Source organism: Prionailurus viverrinus, chromosome X, assembly GCF_022837055.1.
Source record: "Prionailurus viverrinus isolate Anna chromosome X, UM_Priviv_1.0, whole genome shotgun sequence".
Classification (NCBI taxonomy): domain Eukaryota; kingdom Metazoa; phylum Chordata; class Mammalia; order Carnivora; family Felidae; genus Prionailurus; species Prionailurus viverrinus.
In genome coordinates this window covers 47,871,851-47,892,673 of record NC_062579.1, presented here as the reverse complement: position 1 = coordinate 47,892,673, position 20,823 = coordinate 47,871,851, and the positions used below count along the sequence as shown (strand labels likewise).

Genomic DNA, 20,823 nt, shown 5'->3' with positions numbered 1-20,823 from the left:
TGACTTGAGCTAAAATCAAGAGCTGGTTGCTTAGCTGACTGAACCACCCAGGTGCCCCACCCCTCTTTAACTTTTAAAAGACTGATTACATTGAGTCCACCAAGGTAATTCAAAATAATATCCCCATCTCATGGTCAGCTAATTAGCAACTTTAAATATATCTGCAACCTTAATTCTTCCTTACAATTTAAAATTCTCACAGGTTCTGGGGATTTGGATGTGGACATTTTTGGAGAACTATTATTCTGCCTACCACAGTCATACAGCAAGGAAATAACAGATCCAGGACTAAAAGCCCAGTCCAGTGGTTTCCTTCAGCTTATAGCCATAATTGGGATAGTTAACTCAGGAGACTCTAGAAATATGTTTTGAGGAAAAAGAAATCTGAGTACTTGCCCAGAAAGTGTGAAGAAAATAATTCTTTTGGCTAGACATAATTAACCAGAGTATCAATTAGGTAGCATTTTGTGAAGTGGGGAAGTCAAGGTACTATTTTCCTTTAAGAGAATGTGAAAATATCTTGTCTTGGCCCCCGGGAAAGCCTGGATGACTAGTTCAAATGCCCAAGCCAATCAGCCATCAGTTAGTGGGCTTGGAAGATTGTATTTATACATGGAGTCTCTCGCCTCTCTCAACTCTTTCTCGTAGGTCTCGGGTCTTGTCTCTCTGAATAGAAAATAAAGCCAGGAGAAAATTAAAAATGGAAAAAAAATGTTATGGCGGGGTGCCTGGTTGGCTAGTTAAGTGGCCAAGTCTTGATTTCAGCTCAGGTCATGATCTCACGGTTTGTGCTTTTCAGCCCCACATCAGTCTCTGTGCTCACAGTGCAGAGCCTCCTTCAGATCCACTGTTTCCCTCTCTCTTTCCCTCGCCCACTACTGCTCTCTCTCTCTCAAAAATAAATGAATGTTTAAAAAAATAAAAAATTTAAAAAAGTTATGGGCTGATTGGGCTGTTCCTTGGAGTTTCTGTTTTTAAACTCATTTTCAACCATATACTTCTTGGTCTTGTTTTGCCTCCTAGGAAAGGGCCTATCTACCTTTTCCATCATTCTCATCATTTCCCTGTGCTGTATGATGGTCTCCATCCTGGCTTATGTCATGCTCTGCCGGAAGACATCCCAACAAGGTCAGTTATGAATATAACTGAGTGGCTTTTGCTCATTCATTCATTCTGATAGTATAGTTAAGCATAAATTCTGTACCAGCCACTGTGATAGGCACTTCAAAGAGCTCCCAGCCTAGAGTGGGAGTGAGAAAAGGAGTGTATGGAGATAGATAATGCAAGCCAACAATGACAAGATCATGTGTGGAAGTTAATTCAGAAATCTTTGTTAACTACCTTAATGAAAGCCATCACTGTAATGGTTTGTCTCATGAGGATGCAAGAGAAATGGAAGTCACAATCCTTGGCTTCAAGTTTCTTACTATTTATTTAGAAGATTCAAGGTAGAAATATGAAGTTTATCAATAATCATACATAACAATAAAGGTTATAGACTCAAAGCCTGGAGAATATAATCAATGATAAGGTTTCCAGAGGAAAGGAGAGTCAGTTAAGGCTGAAGAGATTAGCAAGAATTTTTTTTTTAATTTTTTTTCAACGTTTATTTCTTTTTGGGACAGAGAGAGACAGAGCATGAACGGGGGAGGGGCAGAGAGAGAGGGAGACACAGAATCGGAAACAGGCTCCAGGCTCTGAGCCATCAGCCCAGAGCCTGATGCGGAGCTCGAACTCCCGGACCGCGAGATCGTGACCTGGCTGAGGTTGGACGCTTAACCGACTGCGCCACCCAGGCGCCCCTAGAGATTAGCAAGAACTTTTAGGAGGCGGTGGGACTTAGACTAGGCCTTGGAGGATGAAAAAAAAAAAATTAGAAGGCAGTATTCCAGCAAGAAGGAATTACATGAGCAAAGGTGCAAAAGCTTACAAGATGATGGTGAGTGGGGCCATCAATGTAGAAAATTCAGAGGAGAAATTCAGGAGAAAAGGAAATTTTATTATTGATAACAGAGTATCTTAAATAACAGGCTAAGGAATTTGGAAATTTTTTCTCTAGGCCTTCCAAAGGAACTAAAATCAGCGATTTTTTTTTTTAAATAAATGGATGACATCATGGAGGTGCAGTTGTCAGGGCCATTTAATAACTGTGAGCCAACAGAGGAGTAAAAAGGGAATTTGGATGTTGATTTCTAAGTAAAATCTAGTTACACCTCAATGCCTGCTGCACTGGCCATTTTGCCTAACATTAGTGTGTCTTTTTCTCCATAGAAGCTTCTATTCCCAAGTAGCCTAGTTTCCACCATGAGTTTCTGCAGCCAAAGAGGAGAAGGTAACCTGAGTATTTCCTTCTCCTGGATCTTAAGTATAAGCTCAGGTCTTGGCCAGTCAGGGTGGCTATGACCCATGAGGCTGAAATTGGAAGTAGAGATAACTCAAGTAGCCACAAATCCCAGTGAAAACAACATTCATCATAGTCTCAATGAGATTAGGTGTAAACTGTAAACATATTAGGTTGTTTCCCACACAAAAGCCTTATAGGGCTGTTCATGGCCCAGGGAACAGAAGTCAAAATTTGAATTCCATTCAAGGCCCTCTCTGATGTGGCTTTAGCCTATTTTCTTGACCCCCATCACTCCTTAATTTCATTTCCAATCACTGGGCTCAAATAGGCAAATATGCCACATACACCTAATGCCTCTATGCTTTTTCCCTTCTGGATTGCCTTCTCATGATTGCCTTCCCAGAATTTCTATTTTTATCTCTCTATAATGGAGATAGCCTTAGGCCATTAATTCAATTTAACATGTGAATACTATGTGCCAAAGTGTGGACATATAAAAAATGAAATAGATAACACCTGTGGTATGGGAGCTATCAGGCCAGTGGGGCAGGTAAGACATGGAAACACAGGGCTGTATCACAAAGCAGAGGACCTGTGTCATGCTCTGTTTTCTTTCTTGTGTTTGAATGCATGCATTCCCAGTTGCATTCTTGAAAGTTTATAAACTCCTAGAGGGAAGTACCAAGAAACATCCATGTTTGTATCAGGTTATAGAGCCTTTAAGCCTGCACGGACTGCAGATAGTTCTCCTCCACAGACACTAGGGGGAAATGTTGACCTACTTCAGGATTTTTTCTGAGTGCAGAGTGGAGATGAGTGCATTTGGAAATGGCTTAGGCCATGGTGCCTGAGAGGCTAATTTAGCCCCTTCTGCCTGGGCCCTGGCCTGGCCAAGTTTTCACAAAAATTCCCTGGGGATCTTTGGCAAGATTTCTGGGTTGAGAGTGGGTCCAGCTCCAGTGTTCCTTCCTCTACCACACCCAGCAACTGTTCCAGCCCAATGTCCTGAACGAGAGTATACCAAAGAGGATAGTAACAAAGTGTACTTACTCTTCCTTTCTCTGAGAAATCTGTATCCCTGTGTTTCAGTTTATCTTCCCAATACCTCCCAATGGAGATATTTCTTTTTGTCTCTCCTTCCATCATTCTTTGGTAACCAGTGTCCATGTTTGGCCCTTGTCCACTCCCCATGGAGACTTCTGACTTGATTTCTTCTTTTCTAGAGCACGTCTATGAAGTGGCCAGGTAAGATTACCTCTGCTTTTCCATCTTCTGACCCCTTCCCTGCCCTCATTCTGTTTGTCACTGGCATGGAGGAAAGAGAGGTTGGCACAAACCCAATTCTAAGCCCAGAGACCTTCAGGGTCAGGGAATAGCTTTCTTCCCCCTCTGAAGCACCTCCGGAGGTTCTTTCTTGGCCCACTGATGACATGGAATAATCCAGGCCCACCAGCCTCCTGTTCCCAGAATCTCTTAGTAACAAGAGCCTAAGGGTCAGTTGGCAAGAATTGGGGCAGAAGTGTGGGAAACTAGAGTCCCAGCTTCAAGCCCCTTTTTATGTGTGGTGGGATCTTGGGCCACAGGGCACATTCCAGGGAGGACAGCAATTCTGGTGAAACCTGGAGAGTGGCTATTTTCACAAGTGACTGCTCCAGTGAAGAGCCATCTTCCCAGACTCCGGGCAATGACTACTCTGACGATCCCTGCTTGGGCCAGGAGCACCAGATCATCGCCCAGATCAATGGTGACTATTCTCGCTTGCTGCACACAGTTCCTCCAGATTATGAGCTTTTGACCACCAAAGAGCACCTGGTAGGCCATGGTCTGCTGACATAATTGCCTAGTCAGCCCCTGAATTCTGCACAGCCATCCTCCCTGCTACTTCCATTCCTGGATAGCCCAATGGGTCTTTCATCACTGAAGTTCTAAGAGTGACTGGCTTTGCCCAAGAAGTTATATGCACTTCAAGCAAGCCTGCTGCTGGGTCATGTCTTAGACCCTTCTATTATCCCTTCTGCTTCTTCTCTTCAAACACCAGAGGGAAGTTCCGATAGCACTAAGACGTGGTCATCATGCTTCCAGACACCACACAGCTTTGGTCTCTTGCCACCAGAAGACCAGAGGGAAATGCAGCTTTGCCTGCTTGGGGGATCGGTTGTGTCCAGGATCACTTCCCTTTCTTCAGGGCCAGATACCTTTTTGTGTAACAAGCTAGGGTTAAGTTTTGCTCCTGAGATGTGAGTCTAGTGCTCTGGTATTCTTTTGGTGCTCAATAAATATCAAATCATGATAGCAACCTTGGTTATATTTGTCTTCCCTCAAGTACCTATCAAGTGATTAAAATGAGACTGGTTGAGATGTTTGGGGACTTGGAATTATGAATAGTACCTTTTCTTTTTTTTTTTTTTTGTCTTTCTCTTTCCCACACATACCATCTTTACTTTACTTCAGATGTGGGCCCATCTGGGACACAATGAATATTTGGCAAATTCGTATTCAACTATCTTCCATTCCTTTCCCTGTTATCCTGCCAACGCCATTTGGATGACTCTCTTAAGTCAATTGGAAACCTGAAAATTAGGGACCCCCTCTTCTGTTTCAGGGGACTGTGGAAGCAGAGATGAAAGGCTCCATTTATTTCCAAAGTATGAATACACCACCCTCAAAGATTTCTACCTCCTGGAATCCTGAAATCTTTGCAGTAGTTGTCTTCACCATAAGTCATCCCTATACTCTGGTCTTCTTACAATGTGGGGGTCCAAGCAAATAAATATTTTTCCTCAAGCACAAATGAGAACTAGGAGTGTGTGTGTGTGTGTGTGTGTGTGTGCGCGTGCGCGCTCATGCCTACATGCATGCATGTGTTTGACAATTTGTATGTGTGAACGCATGCATACACCTTTATTTCAATCTCCTCTATGAGGACCTGTTCTAGGTTGACTCAACACTTCTTCCTTTTCTTCATGTAATTCATGTCAAATAAACTTCTTTGCTCTTCATGGAAGCTGTTTTTGACACTTTGGGTTCTAATGCAGCCCAAGGTCAGCTCAGGTTTCACCAGGAGATTCTCTCTTTTGGGATGATTACAGAAGTCAAAATAGTACACAGAAGTGAACAAGAATTATTCCTTTGCTTCACCACCATCAACCTGACAAGTCCATGGTCAAAACCTCAGCATTTTCTTCATCCTCATATGCCAGCTTTACATAGCTGGTGAAAGGAGCAACTTATTCTTCCCCATCATGCTTACAAGCCTCTGAAACAGGGACCCACCCAGTGGAAACCTCAGCTTCCTTCATGAAACAGCTGTTTCCAGACCCTTAGGCTCAGAAAAAAAGCCATTATTCTCTTCCTACTACCCTTAGAGAAATAAATGACTGGAGTTAGGAAGACAATCCTAATTGCATGTCAGTTAATAAAAAGATCCTCAGTGGTGCCTGGGTGGCTCAGTCAGTTGAGCACCCAACTCTTGATTTCAGCTCAGGTCATGGTCCCAGAATTGTAGGATTGAGCCCCAAGTCGGTGTCCTTGCTGAGCATGGAACCTGTTTGAGTTTCTCTCTCTCTCTCTCTGTCTCTTTACCTCTTCCCCTCTCCCCCACTTGTGAATGTTATTTCTCTCTCTAAAATAAAAATAAATGTAATGGGGTGCCTGGGTGGTTCAGTCAGTCAGTGTCCAACTTTGGCTCAGCACAATCTTACAGTTTTGTGGGCTTAAGCCCCATGTCAGACTTTGTGCTGACAGCACGGAGTCTGCTTCAGATTTTATCTCCCTCTCTCTCTGCTCCTCCCCAGCTTGCTCTCACTCTCTATCAAAAATAAACACTGAAAAAAGTTTTAAAAAATTAAAAACACAAGCAAAGTAAATTAATAAAAGGATTCCCAAACCCAGGAACACTCTCCTGCTACTCCCATAGAAGCTATGAATTCTAAAGGATATCTCAAAGTCTCTTATCTTAGAAATCTTGGAGATTATTAATTTTAATTCTCCCATATTACATATGAGGAAATACATCCTAGAGAAGGACATGACAGTATAAAATCACATACATCAAGTCAGTGATAGAGGAGAGACCAGAAAACAGGCCTGTGAACTGTTAGGATCATATATTCATTGCAGTAGGAATCATCTTTGCCCGAAAACTAATATTTTTTTTTCCATACAAGACAAGTCAGTAAGAGAGTCATAGGTACAGGGTTATCTCAAAACTGTAGGATAGGCTAAACAAACATGGGATGATAACAGAATTTGTCTTAGGCAGATAGCCATTCAGGGAAAGCTGGAAGAGAAAAAAAAAAAGCAGATCTCCAAAAGAGAGACAGAAGACATGGAGTCCCTCTAGGGCATTTTCCCAGATTCTGACCAAGAGATGGCCCTGGGAGGGGGGGGGGAATCCACAATTAGATAGGAATAAAAAATGCTTCATTCTGTAAATCTTTCTACTTGAGATTTCCAATGCAACATTAGAAAATTAAAGACACTGAAAATTCTGCAATAAAACACCTGTATAACTTTGAGTTACCAAATAATTTCAAAACATATTTGTCCTCTGAGCATATGTTTTTGCTTTTCCATTTCATTCCTTGACCCTATTTCTCAGGAGGAGAATCCCTCAATGTTGATTATTACCTCACATATCCTATAGCATTATGGTGACCACAGTTTAATTTTTTTCACAAATTTCTGAATAGCATCTTCACCCAAATCCAAGGATAATAGCCTAGTAGAAAGTCAATCAGTAAAGATGTATTATTTTCTGCAACCAGAGCTACTGGGTGTAGGGATAGAAAGGGGAGACAGCAATTCAAGAAAACAGTATTTTCCTCACAATTTCATGGGGGGGAATTAAAAATATCCACTGCAGGGGCGCCTGGGTGGTGCAGTCGGTTAAGCGTCCGACTTCAGCCAGGTCACGATCTCGCGGTCCGTGAGTTCGAGCCCCGCGTCAGGCTTTGGGCTGATGGCTCAGAGCCTGGAGACTGTTTCCGATTCTGTGTCTCCCTCTCTCTCTGCCCCTCTCCTGTTCATGCTCTGTCTCTCTCTCTCCCAAAAACATAAATAAATGTTGAAAAAAAATCCACTGCAAAAGTTTATTAATAATGCAAGAAGTGCCATTGGACAATAGAAGAAATGGGTACATACAAGGGCTAAGGCAAGGTGTGTTCTTCAAATGAAGAAGAAAAAAGGTGTAGGTTGACTTTCAAAAGTCCTTGGAGAGACTGGAATTTTTCTGAGCCAGAAGTATGAGAAATAATTGAGTAGGCAGAAAAAAAAATAGATAAAGTATTACCAGAAGGAGAAAAGACATGAAGAAGAAGAGAAAGATAAGGTCAAAGTGTGTCTAGAAGCCAAGGCTGAGTGTCAGGAAAGTGGGTTTCTAAGCCCTATCATGAAGCTTGTGTGAGAATTCTGGTGTCCTTTCTAGGAGACTCTGTAAGAGGAATGTGAAGAAAAAAAATACAAATCAAAGAGCACTTCCATCCCTGGATTCCATATACCTTTTCAAGACCATTATGTCCTGCTTGGGCTCTGACAATGTGTGTAGAAACATTCCAGATCTGTGGCTTCAAGAGTTGCCTCACTTTTCCCCTGGCACCCTCAGATACAATGCTTCAGTTCCCTCAAGTCACTGAAAATAACTTGTGAAAGTTTAGTTTGTGTTTGGAGAGTGATCTTGTATTCAGCTGGCAATTTGTTTGTTGTATCCCAACTGCCCTGGCTTGGAGCTGTTAGGCATATGCCGCACTTGGGGTATTTGACAAACTGACACTCTACCACATGGAGTGTCCAACTCAGCTTGTCAAATACACGGAGTGTGGCACTGCAGGAGGCCAGGCCAGGAGCTTCAGTGAGGAGGCAAGATCTTCCTGGGAGATATGGCCCTGGAGGGAATGAAAGAAAAAGGAGTCACACCCTGAGCCCCAGAGAAACTTCAAAGGCTAAGGACTAGCAGAAACATCAGTATAAGGAAGTGAGCAAAAACAGGCATAAGTCTCCCAACCAGAAGATGGATCCTTAAGGGAAGCCCAGCTGGGACTGCAGATGAGGCCCCAGTGCTCACCCAGAGGTCCTCGGGCTATAGCTTTAGCATTCCTTGGAGTTCCAAGCTTCAGTTGGCTCCTATATGCATAAGGGAGAGAATTTGGTCATTGTCCTGCTTCTCTGACCTCAGGAAAAGACTAGGCCCCAGATTAGTATCCATGAGACCCCCACTCACTTTCCAATGTCCCACAGTCTTGTGGGTATGAACATAGTCTTTGAGGTTAAACATGGGCTTAAATTTTGACTGTCATTAAGTAGCTGGGAAACCTCAGATAAATTATCTTGTCTCTCTGAGCTACAGTTTTCCACATCCACAAAATGGGTTTGAGTACCTACATAATAAGTTATTGTGAGAATGGCATGAGTTAATGTATGCAAAGCCTTTAGTTCAGTATTTGATATTCAAAAAATGGTGGTTGTGCTATTGAGAAGGAAAGCAAGGGCCAGTGACAATTGATTTAACAGGATCAGGCCAGATGAAACAGGACTGTTGTATGGCTTCAGCCTTGCCTAACATGGGCCCCCTTGTCCCATCAGGACTCACGAATGGAAGCTATAAATGAAACATCATCTAGTCTTACCCACTCATATTATAAATGAGGAAATGAAGGTTAATATTGAAGAAGAAAGTAGATGCAGGTTATACAAGTTGTTCATAGTTTAGGGTTATGCCTTATATCACCTCATTGTGCCTTTCAGCTTTCCTCATTGTTTCTTTTAGCTCTCTGCTCTGTATATCTCTCTCTCTCCAGGAAAAGGGAGACACGTCCACAATGATGGCAAAAGACAAGCAGTAGATGTGGCAGTGAGGCATTGTTATCTTTCAATCCACAACCATTAGGGAAATAAGGAAGCTGTTAGGAACATGGTCATGTCTGGAATTTACAGAGTAATTCCCTTGGCAACACCCAGATCTTGTTGATAAAAAAAAAAATCCAGGTTGTCTGTGTCAAATGCTTCAACTTTCCAGCTGTGGCAGTTGATCTGTGAGAAATTAGCTGGCTCATATTAAATACTGGTATGACAAGTGGCAAACATTACAAGATTGTCAGGAATAGAAAAGTACCCCATGAGGCCAGAAGGCCCTATTTGAGCTAAGACAAGGCAGAGGGACTTGTCTTTTAGGAACAACAATATTTTTTTAATATTATTTCCTTTAGTTTAATAGATGTTGATGAGGGGATGACATGCTTCTCCAATTTGAAATATAGGAGTGACTTTAAATACAAGTCTATAAACAATTTTCTCCATCCCCTTATTTCCCATACCAGTCAATTCATCCCAAGCCACCCAGAGCAGCAAAAGCAACAATCTTGGTCACCATATACAGTATAGTGGGAAAAATCAGACAAATTTGGATTCTAATGCTGCCTTGAGTACCAACTAGCCAATCATGGCATTGGGAAAATCTTTCTTTGAGCTTCCGTTGTCTTCTTTGGAAATGGGAATAAGAAGACTTACCTGGCAGAATTGTTAGGAAAGTTTTCTCAGCTTTTCAGAGCTTCCCATATAGGAGCTAATAGGCACTGTGGCTCAGTCCCTGGAGTTGTGGGTGGAGGCCAGCCAAGAAAGTTGATTAATAGAGCTTGCATTCACGGTGGCAAGACAGAACTGGACTCATGTCCAGAAAGCTCTATCATTACCCTCATTGGCTACCGGCTCCCGTGAGAAGACCTGGATAAACTGGAGGTGCCTGTACCCTCATGAAACCTCTTTCTGACTTCATCAGAGAGAGAGAGAGAGAGAGAGAGAGAGAGAGAGAAATATGAAATGGCTAAATATTCCTTCTTAGTATACTCGAAATTGAAGAGCCTTATAGACCATGTCACCTCAATATTAATGGAAGGAGTCAGTGGCTGAGCTGAAACCAGATAGGTTTTATTCCCACTCTTGATGTTCTAGTGCATGCCTCTCCAAATGAGTGTATATAAGAAAAACAGGTTCAAATTGAGAAAGGCTTGCCAAACCCGTGGGAAGAAAATGTGAATATCGACATAGAGGTATTAAGGAACTCTGAAAGCTCTTCTCTTAGTGTGTCATACTACACAAAATAAAATCATTTGCCCCTAATCTACCCTAGCAGGGCTAACACAACAAGCAGCAGGATGTATCCTGCTTCTGAACCAGTTGGACCTCCTCATACTGGAAGCAGTCTGGATTTTTTTAGGCATGGTTTAATCCCCTCATTCAGCCCCACCCAGATATATTTATTCAGCATCTCTCTTATGTCTTTCTCAACAGAGGGTGGACAACCATAAAAATAAGGGATATAAAAACTAAATGAGCCTCTAGACACTATTCGTCTAATATTTCCCTTCCTTTTCTTTGCATAAGAGGCCAAAAATGTGTTCTAGAAAGGTGAGAGGACTTATGAAAGATACATAGTGCGTAAATGGCAAATTCAAGACTGCTATTCAAATTTCCTGACCCATGATTCCAAAGAACACTCCATTTTCAAGTGGCTAGCTCCTAAACAATATTTTTGAGGAAGAAATGTTATATTTCCTTCTCACCATTAGAATTTTCAAGATAGAAAACCAATGGGAACCTTCTTCTCACCCACCCTTCACTCAGAATCCCTGAGGAGAGTCCAAAGAGAATAGGGTAGGTAGGTCCAAGCCACCTTTGGACCTCCCCCAGCTTGGGAATCCAAGCAGGGAGGGAAAATGGATATTATACCTGTTAATGGAGTGGTGCCTTGATCTTGGAGGAGGCAAAGGTTCCCTGATGATGAGCCAAACTGCAGTGGCCAGAGGTAACTGGGCTTTTTGCCTGGGGCAGGAACGTCTTGTGTTTTGAAGGGTCCTTGATGTCTTCAAGAGGAAACATAAATGAGGAAGTTAAGGCTGAGGTTAACCAACGGAAATCTGGGTGAAAAATGACAAAACAGTGCTATTGTGAAAGGGTCTATTACTGCAGCAACAGTTCCCACTGCCATGCACCCCCCAGCCCATTTGTAGCTGACATCCTACAGACAATGGTTCTCCAAGCTGCAGAGAGTTGAAGCAGAAAGCCTCTGGCTGCCCTAGGCTCTACCTATGGGTCAGAGTTTTCCCTAGAGTTAATGAGGAATGGGTTAATGAGTTAATGAGGAATGTCAGAGCTGAGACATTATCAAATGAAAATCTACATTGTCAAAATTGAGAAACAGATCTGAGGGATGAAAGAAAATGTCTGATATCAAAAAGCAAATTAGTGGTATATGTGTAATTTAAATCCACTTCTATCAACTTCAAAGCATGTGTTCTCTCACTCTGTCAGAATGTCTTCAGGTCCTGAAACACCTTTTTTACTTCCCCTGGCACAGCTTCTCACCTGGTACAGCTACATAATTTGCAGGGCCTAGTGTAAAATGAAAATGGGGGGGGGGCTCCTGTAAAAAAAAAAGAAGAAGATTTCAGAATGGTGACAGCAGAATAGTATGCCAGAGCACCTGGGTGGCTCAGTCAATTAAGCATCTGACTTAGGCTTAGGTCATGATCTTGTGGTTAATGAGTTCGAGCCCAGCATCGGGCTCCTCACTGACAGGGCAGCTTGGAATTCTCTCTCTTTCTGCCCCTTCCCCACTCTCTCTCTCCCAAAACAAATAAACTTTTCCAAAAATAAAGAAGAAGAAGAAGAAGAAGAACATTGAGCCAAGTGTGAGGTATTTCTAAGTATGGGGACCTGGAAAACTTTACAGGTCACATGCCTATAAAGCTGGCCCTGCTGGCACAGCTCTGACCACAGATCACATTTTGGCATGAAGGGCCTTAAAGAAAGAAGGGAAGAAAGAAATTCACTTCTATTAATAATAAAATTATGTGCTTTACATGTGTTATCTTATTTAATCATCAACCCTTTGGTATGGTATGTATTATTATCCTTATTTATATGTGAAGAAAGTGAGGCACATAAAAGTAAAGTGACTTACCTATGAACACAAAACTTAGAAATAATGGAGAAGATATAATTTCCACTCAGGTCCTTCTGGCTCCAAAGTTAGGCTTTTTCTACTCTCACACACCGGCTACAAGGAGAGAAAAAAGTAGTTGACCTTGAGAAGAAAAATATGGTGCCAGATCCTTAAGTTCAATTGTGACTTTCAGGCTTCATGAAGGACGTGAAAAGTGTGAGAAGAAATTGAGTGACCTCTTGGTGCCACATGTTTGCAATCTTTGGGCAGTCCCCATTCATAGTTTGGAAGACACTTGATTCCCATTATGCAGTATTCTACATCATGAATCCTGATGGTATTGAAGAAGAGAGAGGCAATTTTTTTTCAATTCTTTTAAGGTATACTTGTGATTGCCTTCAATGATTGCAGTGCTCAAGTCCCAGTCCTTAGTCTACATAGCAGAAGTAGTACCCTGGACCATGCTCAAGCCCTGTTGAATAATCTATCCAAGCTACATCCAGTTTTATAAATTCAAGTTCAAGAGAAAAGACCGTATGCTTGGAGCCAGGGCTCTTGTGCCCCAGTCCTAGGTTTTTCAGCTGTGTTTCCCCCCCTAGCTTGGGTTTTCCATTTAAACAACAAAAGCTGGATTAGATGATCTTAGTGGCTCAATATTCAAATACTCCCTGGTTTCTTTATAAACTTCTCTATCCCTGCCCTCCCCTCACTGTGTACTTGTGGTTGCAGGGCTTAGAGGCTGTAGGCACAGCTTGGGATAGAGATTCACTTGCAGTTACACTATTCTGCAGAAACTCCTTTCTACCAGAATAATTTATTGGCTAGTCCTTGAGACCAATTTCCCCAGATATGGCTTCTAGAACGATTCAGTTCCTTTTTATTTTTGATTTCTGACTAAAGCTTGGGGTGGAGTCAAGGTTGTCCTGTGGGCACTTTCCCAGGGAGGGGCTCCCTCCTTTCTACTCACTCCACAAAGATTAAGTTCAGCTGCCCACTCTTTTTTTCCTCACCTATCAGTTAAAGTATTCTACTGTGTGTGTTTTTTTTTTAACACGGGCCTTCTGGAAACAATGTCTTTACATAAAGTAGTAATTAATAGTGGCCCCTTGGAGCCACGAACTACGCCCATGGAAGAGAGCATTAGAAGCCAGGAAGACCTGAATATCATGCCATCTATGCAGAAGACCTGAATTAGAGCAAAGGCATTGGGATTCTTGGAGTTCCTCTTTACCAGACAAGCACAAAGCATGCTGGGAAGGGCCAACTTTGCAGCAACAGCACAAAGGGAGCTTTCCTTTAAGTCTGTTGTGCAACCAAAAGATACACAGTTCTCTCATTTTGGATGCTTTTTGACTTGGCTAAGTCTATGAAGGAGGATGAGAGAGAAGGGCGTTGGGTAGGGATAGCTGTTAGTCTGTGCTGGAGTCCCACACTGGACTCAGTACTGGAATGGAAAGAAAAACTGAATTTTAGGTCAGAGTCTTTTGCTTTGGACTGTAGGTTTTAGCCCTTGAGTTATAGACCCACCTCTATAACTCATTGACTATATGCCCTTAAAAAATCAAGCACAGCCTGTCTGAGCCTCAGCCATCACATCATATTGAAGGATTTTTGGACAGGCATGCATCCAAGGAACCATGTATTTCTTCAGTATAAGTAATTTGACAAAGGTACAAGTGCTATCAGAAGAGTGGGTAAGAAAGGTGTAATTGTTCCAGGGCAGGGGCAAGAAGGTGGCTCTTAGAAAAGTAGTATTTTAGTTAGATGTCAAAAGATGGAGAGAGAAAATAATGATGCTCATTGTCTCTGAAAAGACTTCTCTGACTAGTCTTCTCCCAGTGAAAATAATTAATCCCTGCTTTGCTTCCCTCTAGTGTCCAAAACCTTTTAATACTACCTTATGTGTCTGTCTCTTCCAGGAGACCAAGAACAGCCCAAAGTAAGAACCATGTTTGGTCCACTATTTTCTTCACAGGGTCAGACATGAAATAGTTTCCCAGGAACTGCAAATTGAATAAATGAATTTATCAGTGAATTAGCAAAAGAAGGCATCCCCATAGCCCAAGTTGCCCACACTCTTTAGCTTGCCTCACCTCCATGAAGAAACTGAGAAGGCCTCCCTTTAACTTCCAGTTTCTCTCTCTGTTCACTTACCCCCAACTTCCTGTTGGAAACCTGTCAAGAAAAGTCCCCAAGAACAATTGCAAAGCTGAGGCCACTTCCTGTGCAAGAGGCCAGTGTCTACACAATCCACCTTAACCCTGGTGATTGCTGTGCACATGATTGCAATGGGGCTTCCTCTGAAAGGGAACTAAAGGCTGAAGATATTTATAAGGCACCTCCAAGCCAGGACTGAAAAACTTCATGTACACCTGGGCCTGGGGACAAAAGATTTACTGTGATGTTCCACACAAGCCCAGTGACATTGGCAAGAGAGGTGGCAGCAATTAACCTACCAACTACAGTTCAACTTTATTCAACAATGGTGTGTTGAGCACTTACTGACTACAAAGCTCTATGCTTGGTACCAAGGAGAAAAAATAAATATATAACAGACCAGTAATATATATCTAATATAATGTAATGTGAGCTACAATTTTTTCTAATAGCTACATTAAAATTTGAAAGATAAATAGGTGAAAATAATTTTGATAATATATTTTATTTAACCCAATGCATCTAAAATGTTATCTTAACCTGTAAGCAATGTAAAAATGTATTAATGAGATACTTTACATTCTTTGAAATGTAGTGTGCATTTTACACAATTAGACAATTTGGACTAGCCATGTTTCCCAGTGTTCAACTGGCACATATAGCAAGTAGCTAATTGGACAGCACATGTAGAAGATGTGGTCCCTGCCCTCAAGGAATTCACAGCCTAGTCTATGAGCCAGACTGATACATAAGCATGTATAAGTAACAAGTACTATAGTAGAGTGCATGGATGTCAAAGAGCACTTCACCAGAGTTTAGGAGTCCTGGCCTATGGTTTCTTCTCTGTCACTGATTTTCTGTGTGACCTTGAGTAAATCCCTCTCCCTCTATGGGCCTCCATATTTTCATCTCTACAATGAGGTTTAAACAGATTATTTTTATTCAACAAATATATGTTGAATGATTTCTAAGTATCAGGCATAGTGCAAGGCACTCAGGATACGTAGATGAACAAGACACATACAATTCTTGCCTTCTTGACACTTGCAGTGTAGTGGAAAGTAGCTATTAAACAAACAGTTATGGGTAAATATGACAAGAAAGAGGAAAGCACAGAAGGCTGGGAGAACATATAACATAATCTACCAGGCTTGGATAGATGAAGGAAGCCTCTCACAAGAAGTAACCTTTGAAGGCTGTCTGAAAAATGAGAAGTGAACTAAGTAAATAATTGGTGAAATGTCATTCCAAGCAAAGGAAAAAGCAGGTGTAAAGGTTCTGATATGCAAAAGAATGTGTTCTATTCCAGGAAAATAAGGAGGCTCATGTGGCCTCGAATTGAGTGAGCAAAGGAAAGAATAGCTCAAAGAATGGTAGTAGGAGAGGTAAGCAGGGTGCCAAAGTGGGAAAGGTCTTGTATATTATGTGGAGGGTTTGATATTTACCCAATGAGTCATGAATAGCCAGGGAAGGTACAGATGCAGTGCCCTTTAATCACCAAGACAAGGAATTTTTAAGTTAAGATCAAGGAAAGAAAAGTTAATTCCAACTAGTTGGACAAGAAACTTCACAGAAGAGGCAGTTTTAAAAGGTCATTAAAGAATAATAAGATCACTAGTCAGAAAAGTCTTTCAGGCAGAGGAGAAGACATGAATAAAAGTGTAGAGATAAGGAAGAACATGGTGACCTTGTGTAAATTGAGGAACCACTTATGCAACAAGGTAAAGGTAAATATTAATCTAAGAAAATCTATGAGTATCTACAGATGTACTAGAATAATTGAAGCCCAAAGTCCTATCCAACACACTAAATGTGTTCTGGGAGAAACCAGGCAAAGACATTGGAGCTACAAAGAGATTAAATTTGAATAATAATAATAATAACAATAATAATAATAATAAATAGGGGTGCCTGGGTGGCTCAGTTGGTTGAACGTCTGACTCTTGATTTCAGCTGAGGTCATGATCCCAGGGTCATGGGATCAAGCCCCACATTGGGCACTATGCTGAGCATACAGCCTGCTTGGGATTCTCTCTTTCTCAAATTAAAAATAAATAAAAATCATAAAAAATAGTAATGAATACATATTGTGAACTTACCAAGTAACAGGCACTGTTTCAAGCCCTTTACGTGTATTATTTTATGAAATTTCCTCACAATGACCTTATGAGGGAGATATTATGATTATCTCCCTTTGACAGATGAAGAGCTGTCACTTGCCTAAAGTTGAAGAGCTAGTAAATAGCAGAGACAGGATTGAAATGTAATGAAACAATTTATGAAGGGTAGGGATTTTGAAGCAATCAACAAAAATATATAATATGGTTCTGACTAACAAATATGAAATTCAGCCTGAAGACAGGCTTCACAGTCTACAAAGGCAATTTTAGGCAAAAAAGAACTCAATTTCCAATTTATGATCATTAGAAATGCTTAGCTGAAGATGACCTTTGTTTAGCTTCTTAGATATAAAGAATGAATGAAGTAAATAAGATAGGAGTCCAAGAGAGTTAGATAAAGACTTAGAAAATCAAACTGGCTCCACTCTTAACTCCCTGTACTTTACTTTCAAATTCACTCAGAAATTTCTATCTATGAGATAAATAACTTAAGTGCCCTTGACAACCATCCCCATCTATTTTCTACAATGGTCCACCTAAGGGAAAAATCCCTAGGCAACAGTTTTGAATGGGAAGGGAAGAAGGATAAACTAACTTGTGATAAGCTGTCACATATATTTGGAAAGAACAAAACTGCATTTTTTAAAAATATATATTTTCTAATTCAGAATGGGGTGCATATCCCTACTGTCTTTGATTTGACATACACAGACTCTTTTCATCTTCCTAGTGTTTCCTCTGATGAAGGGAATAGCAAACACAGTGCATTGTTGGGGGGCGGGGAGAGAATTTAGGCCAAACCCTTGAGCTTACACCACAGCTCAACATCTTCTAGAACTAGGATGCTAGAACTTGGTTTAACATTGATTTAGAAGGCAGTCAATTCCTACATACTTCTCTCTAGGGTTAGTTACCATGACACTCTTCCTTAATGTTCTGGTCCTATATTTGCATATGTCAGTTTCTATAGGCTTATCTAAAGAGTTTCAACCGTCACAATTTGTATGGCAATAGGTAGCTCAGAATCTCCAACATATAACCTGAACTTTTCTATCTCAAAAGTAGATGCTATGATGTAGATGACCAAATGTCTCTTACTGTTAAAGAATGTCACAACTGTATTGGGTGGGAAACAAAAATATCAGAGATGCTCAAAGCTGGTTTTTGACTGGTGACACGTATCCCAGGTTGTCACGTGAGGTCTTGTGCTATAGTGAGTGGCAAAAGCATTGAGCTTGGAGTTCAAAGACCTGGATTTGAATTTCAACTTACTACTTTCCAGTTTTAGGGACTTGTGGAAATTACTAATATTTCTAACTATCCATTTCCCCATTTCAAAATTGAGTTAAGAAATAGGTACCTCATGGGATTTCAGGAAAGTGATATACCTCAGAACTTCTGTCAAAACAAGATAATACAAGGTAAAAAAAAAAACAGATAATACAAGCAAAGAAAAAACAAAAAGCTACATGTTGCCACAGTAAAGGGCACTGCTCTTCTATTCTCAGTCCTAGGAAGAATAACAAGTGAGAAATGGAAGGGCAAAAAAAAAAAAATTCTGTGTTTTTTTTTTTTTTGTTCTTAAGAATGCTCGTATCTATTACATAACTCATTCTTTGCAACAATCCTGTAGAAATAAGCATCATTCCCATCTCAAAAATGAGGTCACTGAAACTCAAAGACATTAAACAATTTCCCTCAAAGTCACATATTTAGTAAGTGGCAGAGTTGGGGTTCAGACTTTTATTAGCCATGCCCCTAAAAAGGCATTTAAGGGACTGCTCAAGAGTTCAACATTTGCTTTGGTTCCTTTAAACCCTGCAGGCAAGCCACTCCTTCAGTCTTAGAGAAAAAAGGGGTTATTCCACTAGATTACAAGCTCTATGAGAGAAAGAACCATGTCTATTATACCTAATTTTTTTATTAAGTTGCTGAATTTTTTTTCTAAATTGATTTTCGGGGTTCTTTATGTATTAGAGAAATTTTCCTTTTGTATAAGAATTCAAATATTTCCATTACTTTATAATTTGCCTTTTGCTTTGCTTCTAGCATTTTATATTTTTATTTATTGTTGGTGCTCTACCAAGCCGTAGGAAGGCAATTTTGTCTTATTCACAACAATATAGTTAATGACTAAAAATGTGCCTTATTTATAGTATGTGTTCAATAAATACTTATTGATGAAAAATAATTCTTCCTGTTGCACAGGCCTGAAAATAAGGTGACATCTAAATACTGAATTCCATGGCCTTCCCTTCCCCTGGTTCCTGATAACCTGGGACCTGAAATTAACCAGAATTGAAGATTCATTTTAAAAAGATGTAGACAGAGAATATAAGAAAACCCGAGTTTCAGGCCCAGCTATGCCATGCCTTGTTGTATGACCTTGGGCAAGTCCTTTCTTTACTCTTCTTTATAAGAGTGGTAGACTAGTTGGTCTTTAAGAGCCCTTTTCCCCCATTCATAAATTTCCCAAATGGTATGAGCAATAAAGATACCAAAGATAATATGACTAGGACCTTGCCCTCCTGGAACTTAGGTTCTAACAAGGGAAAGAGGCACTCAACAAACAATCTCACAGTAAAAATGTGTTATGGAATATAAATATAGGGTGTTATGAGAGAAAGCAATAGTAAATATAATCTGATATGAGAGTTTAAGTCTTTCTTCAAAACTGTCTAAAATTAAGATCCAAAGAATGATCCAGACTAAGTAAAATTCTCTGGGCCTTGGATTCTTTAACATACATATTAAGCATTAATGTTATTTATATCATATTTATTTATGTTATATATTTATTATTTATTATATAATTATATATACTTTTATTGTAAACATATTAAACATAAATACATATGTATATTTACATACACACACATTTATATAAATCTTTACCTAACATGTGAAGAAAGCTTTTTAGACTGTAAAATAATACAAATGTGAGTGATGACTTTTTTCATGTGGCTGGGAATTTCTTTGGACCTGTTTTAGGATACTATGGGTAGCTGTCACTCCATGGCCTCTTGAGGCTGGACCTGAGCATGAACCCAAGACTCTATGGGACTTGTAGGGTGATCTGCTGCTGTTTTCTGTAATGTGAAGCTGATGCCATCTGTCTCTGAAAATAAAAAAATATATATATGTTTTAGATCTAACTACATATTATGTCCACTTCTCTGGCCCACTGATGCTATCAGACATCATGGAAGCTGCCTGGCTTGTCTCAATGCTTGGCAATGGAGGCAAGAGGAGGGGTGTTGTGCAGGCCTCTCTCATCAGCTTGACTTTATACAGGACATGGTCAGCTCTTTGGAGATTGTGGCATGTATTACCAGCATCCACAGGGTTATTTTTTTTTCATATTCTCATTATCTATTAAAAACTAAAAGTGGGAGGAAAAGGACAAGGCATCTTGGGACTCTAGCACACTGTATTCATAGGACTGAGGAGACAGAGAAAGTAAGGGAAGAGAGCTAACAGTTGACTAATGACTACTCTGTCCCAAGCACTGTGCTATATGCTTTATGCATACCGCTCATATAATCTTCACAACCATTCTAGGAAGTGGGAATTGTTCTTCCCTTTCCACAGATGAGAAACATGAAGTTCAGAGTGCTCAAATGACTTACTTCAAGTCGCCCAGTAAGCAAGTGAGCTGGAGTTCAAACCAACTTTACTACTTTCTTCTATACCACATGACACTTGGGAGAGTCATTTCAGTCCCAATACCCCCAGGCTGGGTCATACCAATTTTTATTCCAAAGAAGAGAGATAATTGTAAGTTTGGGGGAATTTCAAATATAGAGTTTCTCTTACTTCTCTTGTCATGAGTTATAGTCCTCTGGTAGGAAGTTGGTCCTCTCATCTCACCTGAACCATGACTGTTGTGGTTTAAGTCAACTTCCTGTCCCCTTATCCTCCAAACATTTCCCCCTGAGTTGTACGCTGCAGCCTCCATGCTCTGGTGCCTCTTTTGAAACTTTGAACCTCTAATTTTGACCCATAAGCCAAGAAATGGGGTTTCAGAATTGAGATTAGGACCACTTCCGCCACCTGCTTCCACTGCTCCCCTGGCTCTGCTTTCACAAAGTAAGTCAACCCAGTGACCTCTTCTCAAATGTCATTCTATTTGGTCCTTCCTCTATCGATCTTTCAGTCTATAAACATAGTAAAGTTATAATCAACCCCCCCCCAATATCTTTCCAATGGCCACCCCATCATTCTTCAGTTCCCTCAATACAACATTCTTAGAAAGTAGTTTCTAA

At 40.6% G+C, this 20,823-nt stretch overlaps 1 protein-coding gene and 1 long non-coding RNA gene across 4 annotated transcripts in view; one reads left to right on the top strand and one right to left on the bottom strand.

Annotated features, from left to right (window-relative positions):
• VSIG4 (V-set and immunoglobulin domain containing 4) overlaps nt 1-20,823 on the top strand; it is a 139,047-nt gene that overhangs the window by 40,415 nt on the left and 77,809 nt on the right. For 2 of the 3 annotated variants that reach the window (XM_047844603.1, XM_047844602.1), the window contains exon 6: nt 1,024-1,128. In XM_047844603.1, coding sequence (XP_047700559.1) covers nt 1,024-1,128 — 105 coding nt within the window. Of the gene's footprint in view, nt 1-1,023; nt 1,129-3,567; nt 3,590-3,927; nt 4,641-20,823 lie in introns of those variants that run through there. The other variant, XM_047844601.1, reaches the window with a different exon arrangement.
• LOC125157664 (uncharacterized) lies at nt 6,298-11,163 on the bottom strand. The gene is made up of 4 exons (XR_007149035.1): nt 11,066-11,163; nt 9,848-10,106; nt 8,406-8,464; nt 6,298-8,226 (listed from the first exon to the last, which is right to left on the bottom strand). It is a non-coding gene; the product is annotated as an uncharacterized LOC125157664 (long non-coding RNA).